Genomic DNA, 17,128 nt, shown 5'->3' with positions numbered 1-17,128 from the left:
AGGGGTAGGAGAGGGGGAAGGGGGTACGGGGTAAGGGAGAGGAAGAGGGGGGGTGATGGTGCCATACCGGGATGGGTGGGGGTGAGTAGGGATAACGGAGGGGTAGAGAGGGGGATCGGGGTAGGGGGTAAGGGAGAGGTAGAGCAGGGCTAAGGGGAAGTGCCTGGCATTAGCAGTGGTGCTGGTGATGGCTTCTGCAGTCGTCACTAGTGCCCTTGACACCCCTTGGGTCCCCGGCTGACACTTCCGGGTCCCTTAGGTCCCCAGCTGACACTTTTGGGTCCCTTGGTTGTCCTCTGGCTGACACTGCGGGATCCCTGTGGCCCCCTGACTGACCCCCTGATTGGCTGACACTACAGTTTCAAGGGGACCCTGGTATCACTATCAGGTCCCTGGGGACTAAGGCTGACACTTTCCTGGACCTTAACTGACACTACTAGGTGCCTGGCTGATACTGCATGTAACTCATGCTTCCTTCCTCCCTCCCCCCCCCTCTCTCTCTCTCTCTCTCTCTCTCTCTCTCTCTCTCTCTCTCTCTCTCTCTCTCTCTCTCTCTCTCTCTCTCTCTCTCTCTCTCTCTCTCTCTCTCTCTCTCTCTTTCTCCCTATCTGTCATTCCTAAGTCTATTTCTGTAGAAAATACAAAAAGTCACAATACCGTAACTGGAACAATACACAATTAACCCGCACACAGGAGAGAGGACCCTACGACGACGTTTCGCTCCGACTTGGACCATTGACTAGTCACACTTTGACTAGTCAATAGTCCCGGTCAGACCGAAACGTCATAAGCTTCTTTCTACTATGTGCGGTTTATTTGTGTATTACTGTACCTATATAATAATAATAATAACAATAATAATAATAATAATAATAATAATAATAATAATAATAATAATAATAATAATAATAATAATATCTTTATTTTTACAAGTACATGTACAAGGTATACAGTCCTAGCTGACATCAATGACATACTACTATATAGAAAGCCGCTTGTTATGCTGAGCATTTCCTGCAAATCAGGTCAATTTTGTTCCCAGGATGCGACCCACACCGGTCGACTAACACCCAGGTACCTATTTTACTACTACGTGAACACGGACAGCAGGTGTCTTTAGTAAAAAAGTCCTAATGTTTCCACCCGTACCGGGGATCGAGCCTAGGACCTCACTGTGTGAGCTGAGTACGCTAACAATCAAACAACGGGACACCTAATTTCTCAGTTCAGTCAAACATATCTCAGCGCTATGTGACACCTCCTGTGTGATGGAATATGACAGGAATGAAACGCAGCTAGATTTTTTCCCACTGTGTAACTATTGTACAGAATAAGGTAGTGGCACACTGCTGATGTATCTAATTCTCTTTAATAAAATAAAGGCTTTTCCCTGGGGGGTTCCCCTGGGGGAGGATACCCCTCGGGGGGTTCCCTCGGGGGGTTCCCTCGGGGGTTCCCCTCGGGGGTATCCTCTGAGGGAGTAGTACTTGAGTTATCCCGTGTCTGATAACACGGTGCGACTAAGTGATGAGGCCGCTAATGGCGTAGAGGGCAGCTGTTAATGGCCCAGAGAAGGGTTGTTAATAGCCTATTGCAGAGGGCTGTTGTTAATGGCACAGAGGGCAGTTGCTAATGGAAAACTGTCATCTAAGCCATTAACAGTTGCCCTCTGCACCCTTAACAGCTATTAAGAGCACAGAGGACAACTATTAATGGCCCAGAGGACAGTTTTATTGGTACAGAGGACAGCTGTTAATAAAGCAGAAGACAGCACTGTGACATTCCTCTTGCCTCTCGTATTAAAATCTTCACTTAAAGTCATTTTGATTCATGGTTTTTACCCCCCAGCTGGGTGGTATAAATTACGTAAGTGTCCTAACACCCTCCCAGAAAAAGGAAAATGGTTGGCAAAGTTTTTCAGGTCGCTGAAAAACCATCGTCTGGACAGAATAAAAACAAATGAATGACACACTGGTGAACAATGAAAGTCTATTAGAATTTTAGCTGCCCATATGTCTATTGAGATACATGTATAAATACAGTTACATAACTTATGATACAAGTCCAAATTTTTTCGAAAACTATAGCAAACAACTCGAGGATTTTTTTTTTTTCCAAAATTTTCTTCTTGAAAACTTTCCTAAAAATTCGATTTTTTTTAAATTATTCTGACGTTTCAAAAAAAGTCTCAGATTTTTGGAATGGAATTTTTAGCAACAATTGTCCACTAAAATTAAGATGCATATTGTAAAAAAAATCCGTAAATTATGAATTAAAAACTCCTAAACTTACGAAGTTTTTAGCGAACTATTCGTATCTAATTAATGAACGTTTCTCTCACCAGGAGATTTTTTCACTCCAAATAATTTGGAGTGAAAATGCTCCCAGTGAGCGAAACGTTTTATAATAAAAGTTACCAAAACGTTGCACATGTGTCAGAATTGGAGATTTGTTGTTATTATATATTTTGTGTGATAAAGATGAGTTGGATGAGTCGACAGGTCGACGCACAAGTCGACAGATCAATGCACAGGTCGACAGATCAACGCGCAGGTCGACAGATCAACGCGCAGGTCGACAGATCAACGCACAGGTCATTAAATCAACACAGGTCGACAAATCGACGCACAGGTCGACAGATCAACGCACAGGTCAACAAATCAACGCACAGGTCGACAGATCAACGCACAGGTCAACAAATCAACGCACAGGTCGACAAGTTCTGCAAAGGCTCTGCTAAAGACATTAAACAGCGTTGCCAACACCTCCCTCCCGAGCTGGCGACTTGACACCCTGGCGACCTCATACGCATTGCGTATGAATTTTTTTTCCTAGTACGTAACTACTTGAGCAGAGTCAGTGCGGGAATCTAACCCATGCTTCCTAGAAAAGATGGTATGGGTTCAGTGCTTCCCCATGATTTTAACCCACGAAGAGGCTGGTTGAATGTGCACCCCATATCCATCCTGTGGATGGTAGTGGCTAGTTTACTGTGTACCCCATATCCATCCTGTGGATGGTAGTGGCTAGTTTACTGTGTACCCCATATCCATCCTGTGGATGGTAGTGGCTAGTTTACTGTGTACCCCATATCCATCCTGTGGATGGTAGTGGCTAGTTTACTGTGTACCACATATCTATCCTGTGGATGGTAGTGGCTAGTTTACTGTGTACCCCATATCCATCCTGTGGATGGTAGTGGCTAGTTTACTGTGTACCCCATATCCATCCTGTGGATGGTAGTGGCTAGTTTACTGTGTACCCCATATCCATCCTGTGGATGGTAGTGGCTAGTTTACTGTGTACCCCATATCCATCCTGTGGATGGTAGTGGCTAGTTTACTGTGTACCCCATATCCATCCTGTGGATGGTAGTGGCTAGTTTACTGTGTACCCCATATCCATCCTGTGGATGGTAGTGGCTAGTTTACTGTGTACCCCATATCTATCCTGTGGATGGTAGTGGCTAGTTTACTGTGTACCCCATATCTATCCTGTGGATGGTAGTGGCTAGTTTACTGTGTACCCCATATCTATCCTGTGGATGGTAGTGGCTAGTTTACTGTGTACCCCATATCCATCCTATGGATGGTAGTGGCTAGTTTACTGTGTACCCCATATCCATCCTGTGGGTGGTAGTGGCTAGTTTACTGTGTACCCCATATCCATCCTGTGGATGGTAGTGGCTAGTTTACTGTGTACCCCATATCTATCTGTGTACTATCCATCCTGTGGATGGTAGTGGCTAGTTTACTGTGTACCCCATATCCATCCTGTGGATGGTAGTGGCTAGTTTACTGTGTACCCCATATCCATCCTGTGGATGGTAGTGGCTAGTTTACTGTGTACCCCATATCCATCCTGTGGATGGTAGTGGCTAGTTTACTGTGTACCCCATATCTATCCTGTGGATGGTAGTGGCTAGTTTACTGTGTACCCCATATCTATCCTGTGGATGGTAGTGGCTAGTTTACTGTGTACCCCATATCTATCCTGTGGATGGTAGTGGCTAGTTTACTGTGTACCCCATATCCATCCTATGGATGGTAGTGGCTAGTTTACTGTGTACCCCATATCCATCCTGTGGATGGTAGTGGCTAGTTTACTGTGTACCCCATATCCATCCTGTGGATGGTAGTGGCTAGTTTACTGTGTACCACATATCTATCCTGTGGATGGTAGTGGCTAGTTTACTGTGTACCCCATATCCATCCTGTGGATGGTAGTGGCTAGTTTACTGTGTACCCCATATCCATCCTGTGGATGGTAGTGGCTAGTTTACTGTGTACCCCATATCCATCCTGTGGATGGTAGTGGCTAGTTTACTGTGTACCCCATATCCATCCTGTGGATGGTAGTGGCTAGTTTACTGTGTACCCCATATCCATCCTGTGGATGGTAGTGGCTAGTTTACTGTGTACCCCATATCTATCCTGTGGATGGTAGTGGCTAGTTTACTGTGTACCCCATATCCATCCTGTGGATGGTAGTGGCTAGTTTACTGTGTACCCCATATCCATCCTGTGGATGGTAGTGGCTAGTTTACTGTGTACCCCATATCCATCCTGTGGATGGTAGTGGCTAGTTTACTGTGTACCCCATATCCATCCTATGGATGGTAGTGGCTAGTTTACTGTGTACTCCATATCCATCCTGTGGATGGTAGTGGCTAGTTTACTGTGTACCCCATATCCATCCTGTGGATGGTAGTGGCTAGTTTACTGTGTACCCCATATCCATCCTGTGGATGGTAGTGGCTAGTTTACTGTGTACCCCATATCCATCCTGTGGATGGTAGTGGCTAGTTTACTGTGTACCCCATATCCATCCTGTGGATGGTAGTGGCTAGTTTACTGTGTACCCCATATCCATCCTGTGGATGGTAGTGGCTAGTTTACTGTGTACCCCATATCCATCCTGTGGATGGTAGTGGCTAGTTTACTGTGTACCCCATATCCATCCTGTGGATGGTAGTGGCTAGTTTACTGTGTACCCCATATCCATCCTGTGGATGGTAGTGGCTAGTTTACTGTGTACCCCATATCCATCCTATGGATGGTAGTGGCTAGTTTACTGTGTACCCCATATCCATCCTGTGGATGGTAGTGGCTAGTTTACTGTGTACCCCATATCCATCCTGTGGATGGTAGTGGCTAGTTTACTGTGTATCCCATATCCATCCTCTGGATGGTAGTGGCTAGTTTACTGTCCATCCCATATCCATCCTGTGGATGGTAGTGGCTAGTTTACTGTCCACCCCATATCCATCCTGTGGATGGTAGTGGCTAGTTTACTGTGTACCCCATATCCATCCTGTGGATGGTAGTGGCTAGTTTACTGTGTACCCCATATCCATCCTCTAGATGGTAGTGGCTAGTTTACTATCCATCCCATATCCATCTTCTAGATGGTAGTGGCTAGTTTACTGTGTACCCCATATCCATCCTGTGGATGGTAGTGGCTAGTTTACTGTGTACCCCATATCCATCCTGTGGATGATAGTGGCTAGTTTACTGTGTACTCCATATCCATCCTGTGGATGATAGTGGCTAGTTTACTGTGTACTCCATATCCATCCTGTGGATGGTAGTGGCTAGTTTATTTATTATGCTCCCCATATTCATCCTATGGATGGTAGTGCAAGAGCATATGGATACACAAAAGGCTTAGAAACTAGGCCCACAAAAGGGGTTCATCTGAAACATATTTACAGTTTATGTCTCATTTGTTTTCCAGCAAATTTAGATATATCACATTATCATACTTTCTCTACATTCCTTATTAAAGACAAAGAGGAGGACAAATATGCTGTGAAGGGTAAGGTGAGTTGTTGTGTTGGGCGGAAGAGTTGGTGTCTTCGGCGGGTCTTTGAGAGGTATAGGTGTTTGGTCCTGGCTAAGTCCTCCCTAAGGCCTGGTGTAATACTCCTGAGCTCTTTTATGACTCTCTCTCTATCTCTCTCTCTCTCTCTCTCTCTCTCTCTCTCTCTCTCTCTCTCTCTCTCTCTCTCTCTCTCTCTCTCTCTCTCTCTCTCTCTCTCTCTCTCTCTCTCTCTCTCTCACTCTCTATTGTTATGAAACACGCAAATAGGGAATATGAAGAGGATGGAGTCTGGTGTGGGCCAGAGATTCCTTCTGCTTAACTGACTTGACAGTATTACTGTTACACTGTATGAACCTGATTGATTGCCCTTCTGATGGAGTGATGCTCTTAAGAAGGGTACAGCGAGAGTGTAGTTGCTGTCTACTGCCCGTCTTGTGGTGTAGAAGCTGCCTTCTCCCTCTCCGAGAAGTGGAACCAGCTGTGGTACCTTGATACCAATGGCCTTGTACATGCCAGCAAGGTCGCCCACGTCTCACCGCTGCTGAAGGCTTTGCTATATGACCCAGACGGGTTTAGCGCTTCCCATATAAAAACAAGGTGAAGACGTGACTCTTTTCTGGGCTAGGCCATACGAGGGAAATATGTCAATGGTATTAATATACCGATAAGTGTGCTAATAAGATACAATTTGCAGTTGATGCCATTTTATTGAGAAGACGTTTCGCTCACCAGGGACTTTATATCAACTGATAAAGTCTCTAGTGGACGAAACGTGGTCTCAGTAAAACATCATTAACCTCATACTGTCTTATTAACATGAGTGGGATGTAAATATCTGTGACACAGAGATTTTAGTTGAACAAGTTATTAATGTCCTCTGATGTCTTTGTAGATATAAATCTGGATGTACTCCTCTCTCCCTTTTATATTCTAGTTCCTAGGCTTTTTGTGCATCCAAGTGTTCTTGAGTTTACCGTACAAAGAATGGGTATGAGGATTACAATTAATCTAACTGTTTCGGGGGCTAAATATATATATACATACCTCTCACCGTGCCGTTGATACGCAGATGGGTGCCATAGGCTTTGAGGTGGGCACTGCTAGCCTTGGAGTAGGTGACGTTGACCCTGCAGTGGCTGCCTGTGGTCCTGACGTGAGTGCCCGATGGCCCTGAGGTAGAAGCCGGTGACTCTGTAACACGACTGCTCTCTGGTTATTGTTGATACACCTCACTAATGATGATGAGACTGTCAGCTGCCTCTGAAGCGCCGTGTATTGCTCTCTCTTCAACTTTGCATTATGAGCTTATGTGTGCTGCTGGGCATGTGCTCTCCTGTTGTTGACGTACTCAGTGTGGGTGAGGCTGTTCTTGATTTGGACCTAGATTGTTGACTGTGGGTGGAGGTGCGTGCGTTTGTAATTACCTATACCTCCCCCCCCCAACACCCAAACACACACATACACACACAATTATAAAATGATTATCTGGGAAAACTAAATTAAGAAACTTGATAAGTTCCCTCTAAAAACAGCTAGAGGTCTGTTGGTACAGTGTTTAAACATCTTTGGTCCCCTTACACTTAACGAGTAATCTCTTAGTGTACTCACTGCACCCCTACCGTGGGCATTTGATGCTGTCTGCCTAGAGACTCTTGCTTGCATAGGAAGTGATTTCAGTGTGCAGAATTGGTACCTATCACTCCAGAATTTCTCAGGTGTACATCATCATGTATCTTTCTCGTCTACTTTCCGAGTAGTACACTTCGAGGGTCTTCAAACATTCCCAGTAATTTAGGTGTCTGACGGAATTTAAACATTCAGTGAAGCTTTTATGTACATAAAGAAACTCTGCAATTTCCTTTGCCTTCAAATGGACCTGTGCAACAATATTCCAATCTAGAGTGAGAACCGGTTGCTTAAAGAGGACCATGACTTGATGAAGCTTCGACAGAGCGAAACTTGGCCCCTGTAAACCCTTATTTAGCAGCGTTTCTCTTTCCTTCAACACCTGATTTCGAAACATTGAAGAAGTTGACTCGCCAACAGACCCAGATCAAACGACCACCTGCCAAGCAGGTCTTGTAACACCGGTGCATAAGGAGAGTGACATTTATTTCTCCCTTCGAAGAGTGGCGGAGACGCCCAGTATGTGTCTGGGAGGCACTGGTGCCAGAAATCCATGGCCCCCTGACCTGACCATTCACCTCAATGGCCCTTGACATGACTCCTCACTACCATGGCCGTCATCTGCCCCTCCTCTTCCACACTATGGCCCCCTGAACTCACCATTCACCTCAGTGGCCCCTGACATGACTCCTCACTACCATAGCCATGATCTGTCCCTCCTCCTTTGTACCATGGCCCACTGACCTGACCATTCACCTCAACGGCCCCTGATATGGCTCCTCACTACCATGGCCATGATCTGTCTCTTTCTCCACACTTATGATATAAAAACACCAGAAGGGAGAAGCACTGCAACAGGCCTACTGGCCCACACCAGGCTATGTTAGGTAAAAAGACACAAGTGCAACTGTTTCCTCCCACTGACACAGGATCACCACCACCACCACTGTCTCCTCCCATTGACACAGGGTCACCACCCCCACCACTGTCCCCTCCCATTGATACAGGGTTACCACCGCCACCATCTGTCTCCTCCCACAGACACGGGGTCACCACTCCACTGTCTCCTTCCACTGACACGAGGTCACCACCAACACTGTCTCTTCACACTGACAGAGAGTCACCATCCCACTGTCTCCTCTCATTGACACGGGGTCACCACCACCACCACTGTCTCCTTCCACTGACACGGGGTCACCACCACCACCACTGCCTCCTCCCACTGACACGGGGTCACCACCACCACCACTGTCTCCCACTGACACGAGATCACCACCACCACTGTCTCCTCCCAATGACACAGGGTCACTACCACTGTCTCCCACTGACACGGGGCCACCACCACCATTGTCTCCTCCCACTGACACAGGGTCACCACCTCCACTGTTTCCTCCCACTGACACGGGGCCACCACCACCATTGTCTCCTCCCACTGACACAGGGTCACCACCTCCACTGTCTCCTCCCACTGACACAGGGTCACCACCTCCACTGTCTCCTCCCACTGACACAGGGTCACCACCTCCACTGTCTCCCCCCACTGACACGGGGCCACCACCACCACTGTCTCCTCCCACTGACACAGGGTCACCACCTCCACTGTCTCCTCCCACTGACACAGGGTCACCACCTCCACTGTCTCCTCCCACTGACACAGGGTCACCACCTCCACTGTCTCCTCCCACTGACACAGGGTCACCACCTCCAATGTCTCCCCCCACTGTCACTTGGAAACACTTCCACTTATTGCAATTTTTGGGAAGCGCTAAATCCGAATGAGTTGTACAATACCTGGGCCTTCAGATTTGAGTCAGATATGTAGAGTGTAGCTCTATTTCCATGAATCAAGAGCCCTTCCTCAACACCAACACCCCCATGTTGACTTCGAAACACAACTTATCACCAGTGATATACCTGTGAGTGCTGCCTTTGGAGTCCATGATCATCCAGACTGTTGTTGCTACATCCAGCACGTCAACACAGCCATCACAGAGTAGTTGATCTGACACTTGTATTAGTTACAAAGAAATTGCATAAAATATCGACACGATGAAGAGGAAAAAGAGTCACAGATGCGGTATAATAAGGTTCTTCATAGACGTTTCGCCCACACAGATCTGTTTGTGACTTGATAAAGCTAATTGTGTAATAGTCTGGGTAGAATTACTGACAATATGTTAGGAAACAAGACACAAATGCAACTGTCACGTTTTATTGTGGCAACGTTTTGCTCTCCAGATAACGGCTTGATTAAACTCCTGGAGAGCGAAACGTTGTCGCATTAGTTGCACTTGTGACCTTTTACCTAACATAACGCCAGTTGTGTAGGAGAGAAAATAAAATTCTGATGAAAACCGTCAGGCAGGTTTTCAGCAAGCCTGGCACTCAGCAAGCCTGGCACTCAGCAAGCCTGGCACCCAGCAAGCCTGGCACTCAGCAAGCCTGGCACCCAGCAAGCCTGGCACCCAGCAAGCCTGGCACTCAGCAAGCCTGGCACCCAGCAAGCCTGGCACCCAGCAAGCCTGGCACTCAGCAAGCCTGGCACTCAGCAAGCCTGGCACTCAGCAAGCCTGGCACTCAGCAAGCCTGGCACTCAGCAAGCCTGGCACTCAGCAAGCCTGGCACCCAGCAAGCCTGGCACCCAGCAAGCCTGGCACCCAGCAAGCCTGGCACTCAGCAAGCCTGGCACCCAGCAAGCCTGGCACTCAGCAAGCCTGGCACCCAGCAAGCCTGGCACCCAGCAAGCCTGGCACTCAGCAAGCCTGGCACTCAGCAAGCCTGGCACTCAGCAAGCCTGGCACTCAGCAAGCCTGGCACTCAGCAAGCCTGGCACCCAGCAAGCCTGGCACCCAGCAAGCCTGGCACTCAGCAAGCCTGGCACTCAGCAAGCCTGGCACTCAGCAAGCCTGGCACTCAGCAAGCCTGGCACTCAGCAAGCCTGGCACTCAGCAAGCCTGGCACTCAGCAAGCCTGGCACTCAGCAAGCCTGGCACTCAGCAAGCCTGGCACCCAGCAAGCCTGGCACTCAGCAAGCCTGGCACTCAGCAAGCCTGGCACTCAGCGAGCCTGGCACTCAGCAAGCCTGGCACTCAGCAAGCCTGGCACTCAGCAAGCCTGGCACTCAGCAAGCCTGGCACTCAGCAAGCCTGGCACTCAGCAAGCCTGGCACTCAGCAAGCCTGGCACTCAGCAAGCCTGGCACTCAGTAAGTTTGGCACTCAGCAAGCCTGGCACTCAGCAAGCCTGGTACTCAGCAAGCCTGGTACTCAGCAAGCCTGGCACTCAGCAAGCCTGGCACTCAGCAAGCCTGGCACTCAGCAAGCCTGGCACTCAGCAAGCCTGGCACTCAGCAAGCCTGGCACTCAGCAAGCCTGGCACTCAGCAAGCCTGGCACTCAGCAAGCCTGGCACTCAGCAAGCCTGGCACTCAGCAAGCCTGGCACTCAGTAAGTTTGGCACTCAGCAAGCCTGGCACTCAGCAAGCCTGGTACTCAGCAAGCCTGGCACTCAGCAAGCCTGGCACTCAGCAAGCCTGGCACTCAGCAAATTTGGCACTCAGCAAGCCTGGCACTCAGCAAGCCTGGCACTCAGCAAGCCTGGCACTCAGCAAGCTTGGCATTCAGCAAGCTTGGCACCCAGTAAGCCTGACGCTCAGCAAGCCTGGCACTCAGCAAGCCTGGCACTCAGCAAGTCTGGCACTCAGCAAGCCTGGCACTCAGCAAGCCTGGCACCCAGCAAGCCTGGCACCCAGCAAGCCTGGCACTCAGCAAGCCTGGCACTCAGTAAGTTTGGCACTCAGCAAGCCTGGCACTCAGCAAGCCTGGTACTCAGCAAGCCTGGCACTCAGCAAGCCTGGCACTCAGCAAGCCTGGCACTCAGCAAATTTGGCACTCAGCAAGCCTGGCACTCAGCAAGCCTGGCACTCAGCAAGCCTGGCACTCAGCAAGCTTGGCATTCAGCAAGCTTGGCACCCAGTAAGCCTGACGCTCAGCAAGCCTGGCACTCAGCAAGCCTGGCACTCAGCAAGCCTGGCACCCAGCAAGCCTGGCACCCAGCAAGCCTGGCACTCAGCAAGCCTGGCACCCAGCAAGCCTGGTACTCAGGAAGCCTGGCACCCAGCAAGCATTGCACCCAGCAAGCCTGGCACCAATCAAGCCTGACACCCAGCAAGCCTGGCACTCAGCAAGCCTGGCACTCAGCAACCCTGTCACTCAGCAAGACTGGCACCCAGCAAGCCTGGCACCAAGCAAGTCTGGCACCCAGCAAGCCTGGCACTCAGCAAGCCTGGCACTCAGCAAGCCTAGCACTCAGCAAGGCTGGCACTCAGCAAGCCTGGCACTCAGCAAGCCTGGCACTCAGCAAGCCTGGCACCCAGCAAGCCTGGCACTCAGCAAGCCTGGCGCTCAGCAAGCCTGGCACTCAGCAAGCCAGGCACTCAGCAAGCCTGGCACCAAGCAAGCCTGGCACCCGGCAAGCCTGGCACCAGGAAAGCCTGGCACCCAGCAAGTCTGGCACCCTGCAAGCCTGGCACCCGGCAAGCCTGGCACTCAGCAAGACTGGCACCCAGCAAGCCTGGCACCAGGCAAGCCTGGCACCCAGCAAGTCTGACACCCAGCAAGCCTGGTACCCGGCAAGCCTGGCACTCAGCAAGCCTGGCACCCAGCAAGCCTGGCACCCGGCAAGCCTGGCACTCAGCAAGCCTGGCACCCAGCAAGTCTGGCACCCGGCAAGCCTGGCACTCAGCAAGCCTGGCACCCAGCAAGTCTGGCACCCAGCAAGCCTGGTACCCGGCAAGCCTGGCACTCAGCAAGCCTGGCACCCAGCAAACCTGGCACCCAGCAAGCCTGGCACCAAGCAAGCCTGGCACCCAGCAAGCCTGGCACCACGCAAGCCTGGCACCCTGCAAGACTGGCACTCAGCAAGCCTGGCACCAGGCAAGTCTGGCACCCAGCAAGTCTGGCACCCAGCAAGCCTGGCACCCGGCAAGCCTGGCACTCAGCAAGACTGGCACCCAGCAAACCTGGCACCAGGCAAGCCTGGCAAACCGCAAGTCTGGCACCCAGCAAGCCTGGCACCCAGCAAAACTGGCACCCAGCAAGCCTGGCATCCGGCAAGCCTGGCACCCAGCAAGCCTGGCACCCAGCAAGCCTGGCACCCAGCATGAATGATACCCAGCAAGCCTGGCACCTAGCAAGTCTATCACTCAGCAAGCCTGGCACCCAGGAAGCCTGGCACCCAGCAAGCCTGGCACCAAGAAAGCCTGGCACTTGGCAAGCCTGGCACTCAGCAAACCTGGCACCAGGCAAGCCTGGCACCCAGCAAGTCTGGCACCCAGCAAGCCTGGCACCCGGCAAGCCTGGCACTCAGCAAGCCTGGCACCCAGCAAGCCTGGCACCCAGCAAGCCTGGCACCCAGCAAGAATGGCACCCAGCAAGCCTGGCATCCGGCAAGTCTGACACTCAGCAAGCCTGGCACCCAGCAAACATGGCACCCAGCAAGCCTGGCACTCAGCAAGAATGGCACCCAGCAAGTCTGGCACCTAGCAAGCCTGGCACCCGGCAAGCCTGGCACTCAGCAAGCCTGGCACCCAGCAAGCCTGGCACCCGGCAAGCCTGGCACTCAGCAAGCCTGGCACCCAGCAAGCCTGGCACCCAGCAAGACTGGCACCCAGCAAGCCTGGCACCCGGCAAGTCTGACACTCAGCAAGCCTGGCACCCAGCAAACCTGGCACCCAGCAAGCCTGGCACCAAGCAAGAATGGCACCCAGCAAGCCTGGCACCCAGCAAGAATGGCACCGGGCAAGAATGGCACCGAGCAAGAATGGCACCCAGCAAGAATTGCACCCAGCAAGCCTGGCACCCAGCAAGCCTGGCACCAAGCAAGAATGGCACCCGGCAAGAATGGCACCCAGCAAGAATGGCACCCAGCAAGAATGGCACCGAGCAAGAATGGCACCCAGCAAGTCTGGCACCCAGCAAGCCTGGCACCCAGCAAGCCTGGCACCCAGCAAGCCTGGCAACAAGCAAGCCTGGTACTCAGCAAGCCTGGCACCCAGCAAGCCTGGCACCCAGCAGGCCTGGCACCCAGCAAGCTTGGCACCCAGCAAGCCTGGCATCCAGCAAGCCTGGTACTCAGCAAGCCTGGCACCCAGCAAACCTGGCACCCAGCAAGCCTGGCACCCAGCAAGCCTGGCACCCAGCAAGCCTGGCACCCAGCAAGCCTGGTACTCAGCAAGCCTGGCACCCAGCAAACCTGGCACCCAGCAAGCCTGGCACCCAGCAAGCCTGGCACCCAGCAAGCCTGGCACCCAGCAAGCCTGGTACTCAGCAAGCCTGCTGAAGAGGATCCCGGAAGGGATCATCTTCAGCAGAAGTGGTTACTAGTGAGCATTAACAAGTGTTCAGAATCTATTTTATTAGTAGCTCACTGCACTTAAGAATAAGACATTACACAATACACAAATAACCCGCACATAAAAGACAGAAGCTTACGACGACGTTTCGGTCCGACTTGGACCATTGACAAAGTCACACTAACAGAGGAGGAGCAGAACGGCTATATATAGGCAGGAAGAGGTGGAGGTAGTAGTAGTGGTAGAAGTAGTAGTAGTAGTAGTACAAGAATTGTATATAATACCGACAGGATGAAATGACACATGCACAACACCCGGGCATCCCCACCGTAGACGTTTCGCCATCCAGCCAGCCACTGGATGGCGAAACGTCCACAACAAAGACAACCAGACGCCGCACATGTGTCTAATTTCATCAGTGGATGTAGTAGAAGAAGAAGAGGTAGTAGTAGTGGTAGTGGTAGAAGTGGGAAATAAGGAAGACGAGCCAGTCAAATACAAAGGAAGGGGAGCACTGCAAGAGAGCTAGAAACCCACAGAGGGAGAGCAAGCGCACCGACGTGCGTGAAAGGGGAAGTGGTGAAATAAAATAAAGAAGGAACAGAAACACATGTGTAACACCTACGAACCTTGAAAGAGTGAAACATCACGCTGCCTTGGCTGGAACAGTTCACTGAAAATTCGCTTTAGGACGTTTCGGTCCATGCCAGACCACTCAGATCACTGGGTATCTTTGTTACGAAGACGTTTTGCCAACAAATGGCTTCTTTCGATTCAGTATAGAAATATACAGGAGATAACAGATGAGGTAATCAGTTCCTCAGCCTTGGTATAAGGTGTTCAGTCCTCTAGTCTTGATACAAAGTGTTTCGTCCCCCAATCTTGATAGGCGTTCAGTCCCCCAGCCTTGATAGGTGTTCTATCCTGCAGTCTTGATAGAAGGTGTTCAATCCCCCAGCCTTGATAGAAGGTGTTCTCTCCTGCAGTCTTGATAGAAGGTGTTCAGTCCCCCAGCCTTGATAGAAGGTGTTCTATCCTGCAGTCTTGATAGAAGGTGTTCAATTCCCCAGCCTTGATAGAAGGTGTTCTCTCCTGCAGTGTTGATAGAAGGTGTTCAGTCCCCCAGCCTTGATAGAAGGTGTTCTATCCCCCAGCCTTGATAGAAGGTGTTCTATCCTGCAGTCTTGATAGAAGGTGTTCTATCCTGCAGTCTTGATAGAAGGTGTTCAATCCCCCAGCCTTGATAGAAGGTGTTCTCTCCTGCAGTCTTGATAGAAGGTGTTCAGTCCCCCAGCCTTGATAGAAGGTGTTCAATCCCCCAGCCTTGATAGAAGGTGTTCTATCCTGCAGTCTTGATAGAAGGTGTTGAATCCCCCAGCCTTGATAGAAGGTGTTCTCTCCTGCAGTCTTGATATAAGGTGTTCAGTCCCCCAGCCTTGATAGAAGGTGTTCTATCCTGCAGTCTTGATAGAAGGTGTTCAGTCCCCCAGCCTTGATAGAAGGTATTCTATCCTGCAGTCTTGATAGAAGGTGTTCAGTCCCCCAGCCTTGATAGAAGGTGTTCTATCCTGCAGTCTTGATAGAAGGTGTTCAGTCCCCCAGCCTTGATAGAAGGTATTCTATCCTGCAGTCTTGATAGAAGGTGTTCAGTCCCCAGCCTTGATAGAAGGTGTTCTATCCTGCAGTCTTGATAGAAGGTGTTCAGTCCCTCAGCCTTGATAGAAGGTGTTCAGTCCCCCAGCCTTGATAGAAGGTGTTCTATCCTGCAGTCTTGATAGAAGGTGTTCAGTCCCCCAGCCTTGATAGAAGGTGTTCTATCCTGCAGTCTTGATAGAAGGTGTTCAGTCCCCCAGCCTTGATAGAAGGTGTTCTATCCTGCAGTCTTGATAGAAGGTGTTCAGTCCCCCAGCCTTGATAGAAGGTGTTCTATCCTGCAGTCTTGATAGAAGGTGTTCAGTCCCCCAGCCTTGATAGAAGGTGTTCTATCCTGCAGTCTTGATAGAAGGTGTTCAGTCCCCCAGCCTTGATAGAAGGTGTTCTATCCTACAGTCTTGATAGAAGGTGTTCAGTCCCCCAGCCTTGATAGAAGGTGTTCTATCCTGCAGTCTTGATAGAAGGTGTTCAGTCCCCCAGCCTTGATAGAAGGTGTTCTATCCTGCAGTCTTGATAGAAGGTGTTCAGTCCCCCAGCCTTGATAGAAGGTGTTCTATCCTGCAGTCTTGATAGAAGGTGTTCAGTCCCCCAGCCTTGATAGAAGGTGTTCTATCCTGCAGTCTTGATAGAAGGTGTTCAGTCCCCCAGCCTTGATAGAAGGTGTTCTATCCAGCAGTCTTGATAGAAGGTGTTCAGTCCCCCAGCCTTGATAGAAGGTGTTCTATCCTGCAGTCTTGATAGAAGGTGTTCAGTCCCCCAGCCTTGATAGAAGGTGTTCTATCCAGCAGTCTTGATAGAAGGTGTTCAGTCCCCCAGCCTTGATAGAAGGTGTTCTATCCTGCAGTCTTGATAGAAGGTGTTCAGTCCCCCAGCCTTGATAGAAGGTGTTCTATCCAGCAGTCTTGATAGAAGGTGTTCAGTCCCCCAGCCTTGATAGAAGGTGTTCAGTCCCCCAGCCTTGATAGAAGGTGTTCTATCCAGCAGTCTTGATAGAAGGTGTTCAGTCCCCCAGCCTTGATAGAAGGTGTTCTATCCTGCAGTCTTGATAGTAGGTGTTCAGTCCCCCAGCCTTGATAGAAGGTGTTCAGTCCCCCAGCCTTGATAGAAGGTGTTCAGTCCCCCAGCCTTGATAGAAGGTGTTCAGTCCCCCAGCCTTGATAGAAGGTGTTCTATCCTGCAGTCTTGATAGAAGGTGTTCAGTCCCCCAGCCTTGATAGAAGGTGTTCTATCCTGCAGTCTTGATCTCTCTGTTGCACTCGCGTCTTATGTCTGATCTTACTAATATTGTTTATCACTATTATAATAATTAGTGAACTTAACACCAGTTTTTTTTTCATTCCAGATGGGAAGGAAAGCTGCCATGAGCTAAATACCAGACTAATGTATAGATCATCCTAAAGGATTTACACATTGTCGAAGTGGAAATTCATAGACGCATTGAAAAGTTCCCTCAGTCAACAAATGAAGACGTGGACTCTGATTTGGTAATCAGTACTCGCAGTACCCACCTGGCGGAGGGGAAGCATTCCTGCCGGTGAGGATGGCGGTTCAGGGGCGGGGTCCAGGAGCTAGATGCTCTCTGGTGCGGTGCGGGGGGTGGTGCTCCCTCCTGCTCACACCCTTCCTCGCCCCCTGCCTCACCCTGCTGCTCTTGCTGACCGCTCCCCTGCTGACCG

General features: G+C 50.5%; 1 protein-coding gene across 3 annotated transcripts in view; it reads left to right on the top strand.

The window, feature by feature from the left end:
- The window catches only part of LOC128700587 (G-protein coupled receptor Mth2-like), a 197,202-nt gene that overhangs the window by 66,983 nt on the left and 113,091 nt on the right, over nucleotides 1-17,128 (top strand). Inside the window, exon 2 of one of the 3 annotated variants that reach the window (XM_070098935.1) lies at nucleotides 16,795-17,128. This exon is cut by the window's right edge and continues 9 nt beyond it. In XM_070098935.1, coding sequence (XP_069955036.1) covers nucleotides 16,993-17,128 — 136 coding nt within the window. In that variant the 5' untranslated portion in view covers nucleotides 16,795-16,992. Of the gene's footprint in view, nucleotides 1-16,794 lie in introns of those variants that run through there. The other 2 variants (XM_070098934.1, XM_070098936.1) reach the window with 2 other exon arrangements.

The sequence above is a fragment of the Cherax quadricarinatus genome, chromosome 65, assembly GCF_038502225.1.
Source record: "Cherax quadricarinatus isolate ZL_2023a chromosome 65, ASM3850222v1, whole genome shotgun sequence".
Lineage (NCBI taxonomy): Eukaryota > Metazoa > Arthropoda > Malacostraca > Decapoda > Parastacidae > Cherax > Cherax quadricarinatus.
The sequence above is the reverse complement of the archived record's forward strand: the minus strand, read 5'-3'. Positions and strand labels throughout refer to the sequence as shown.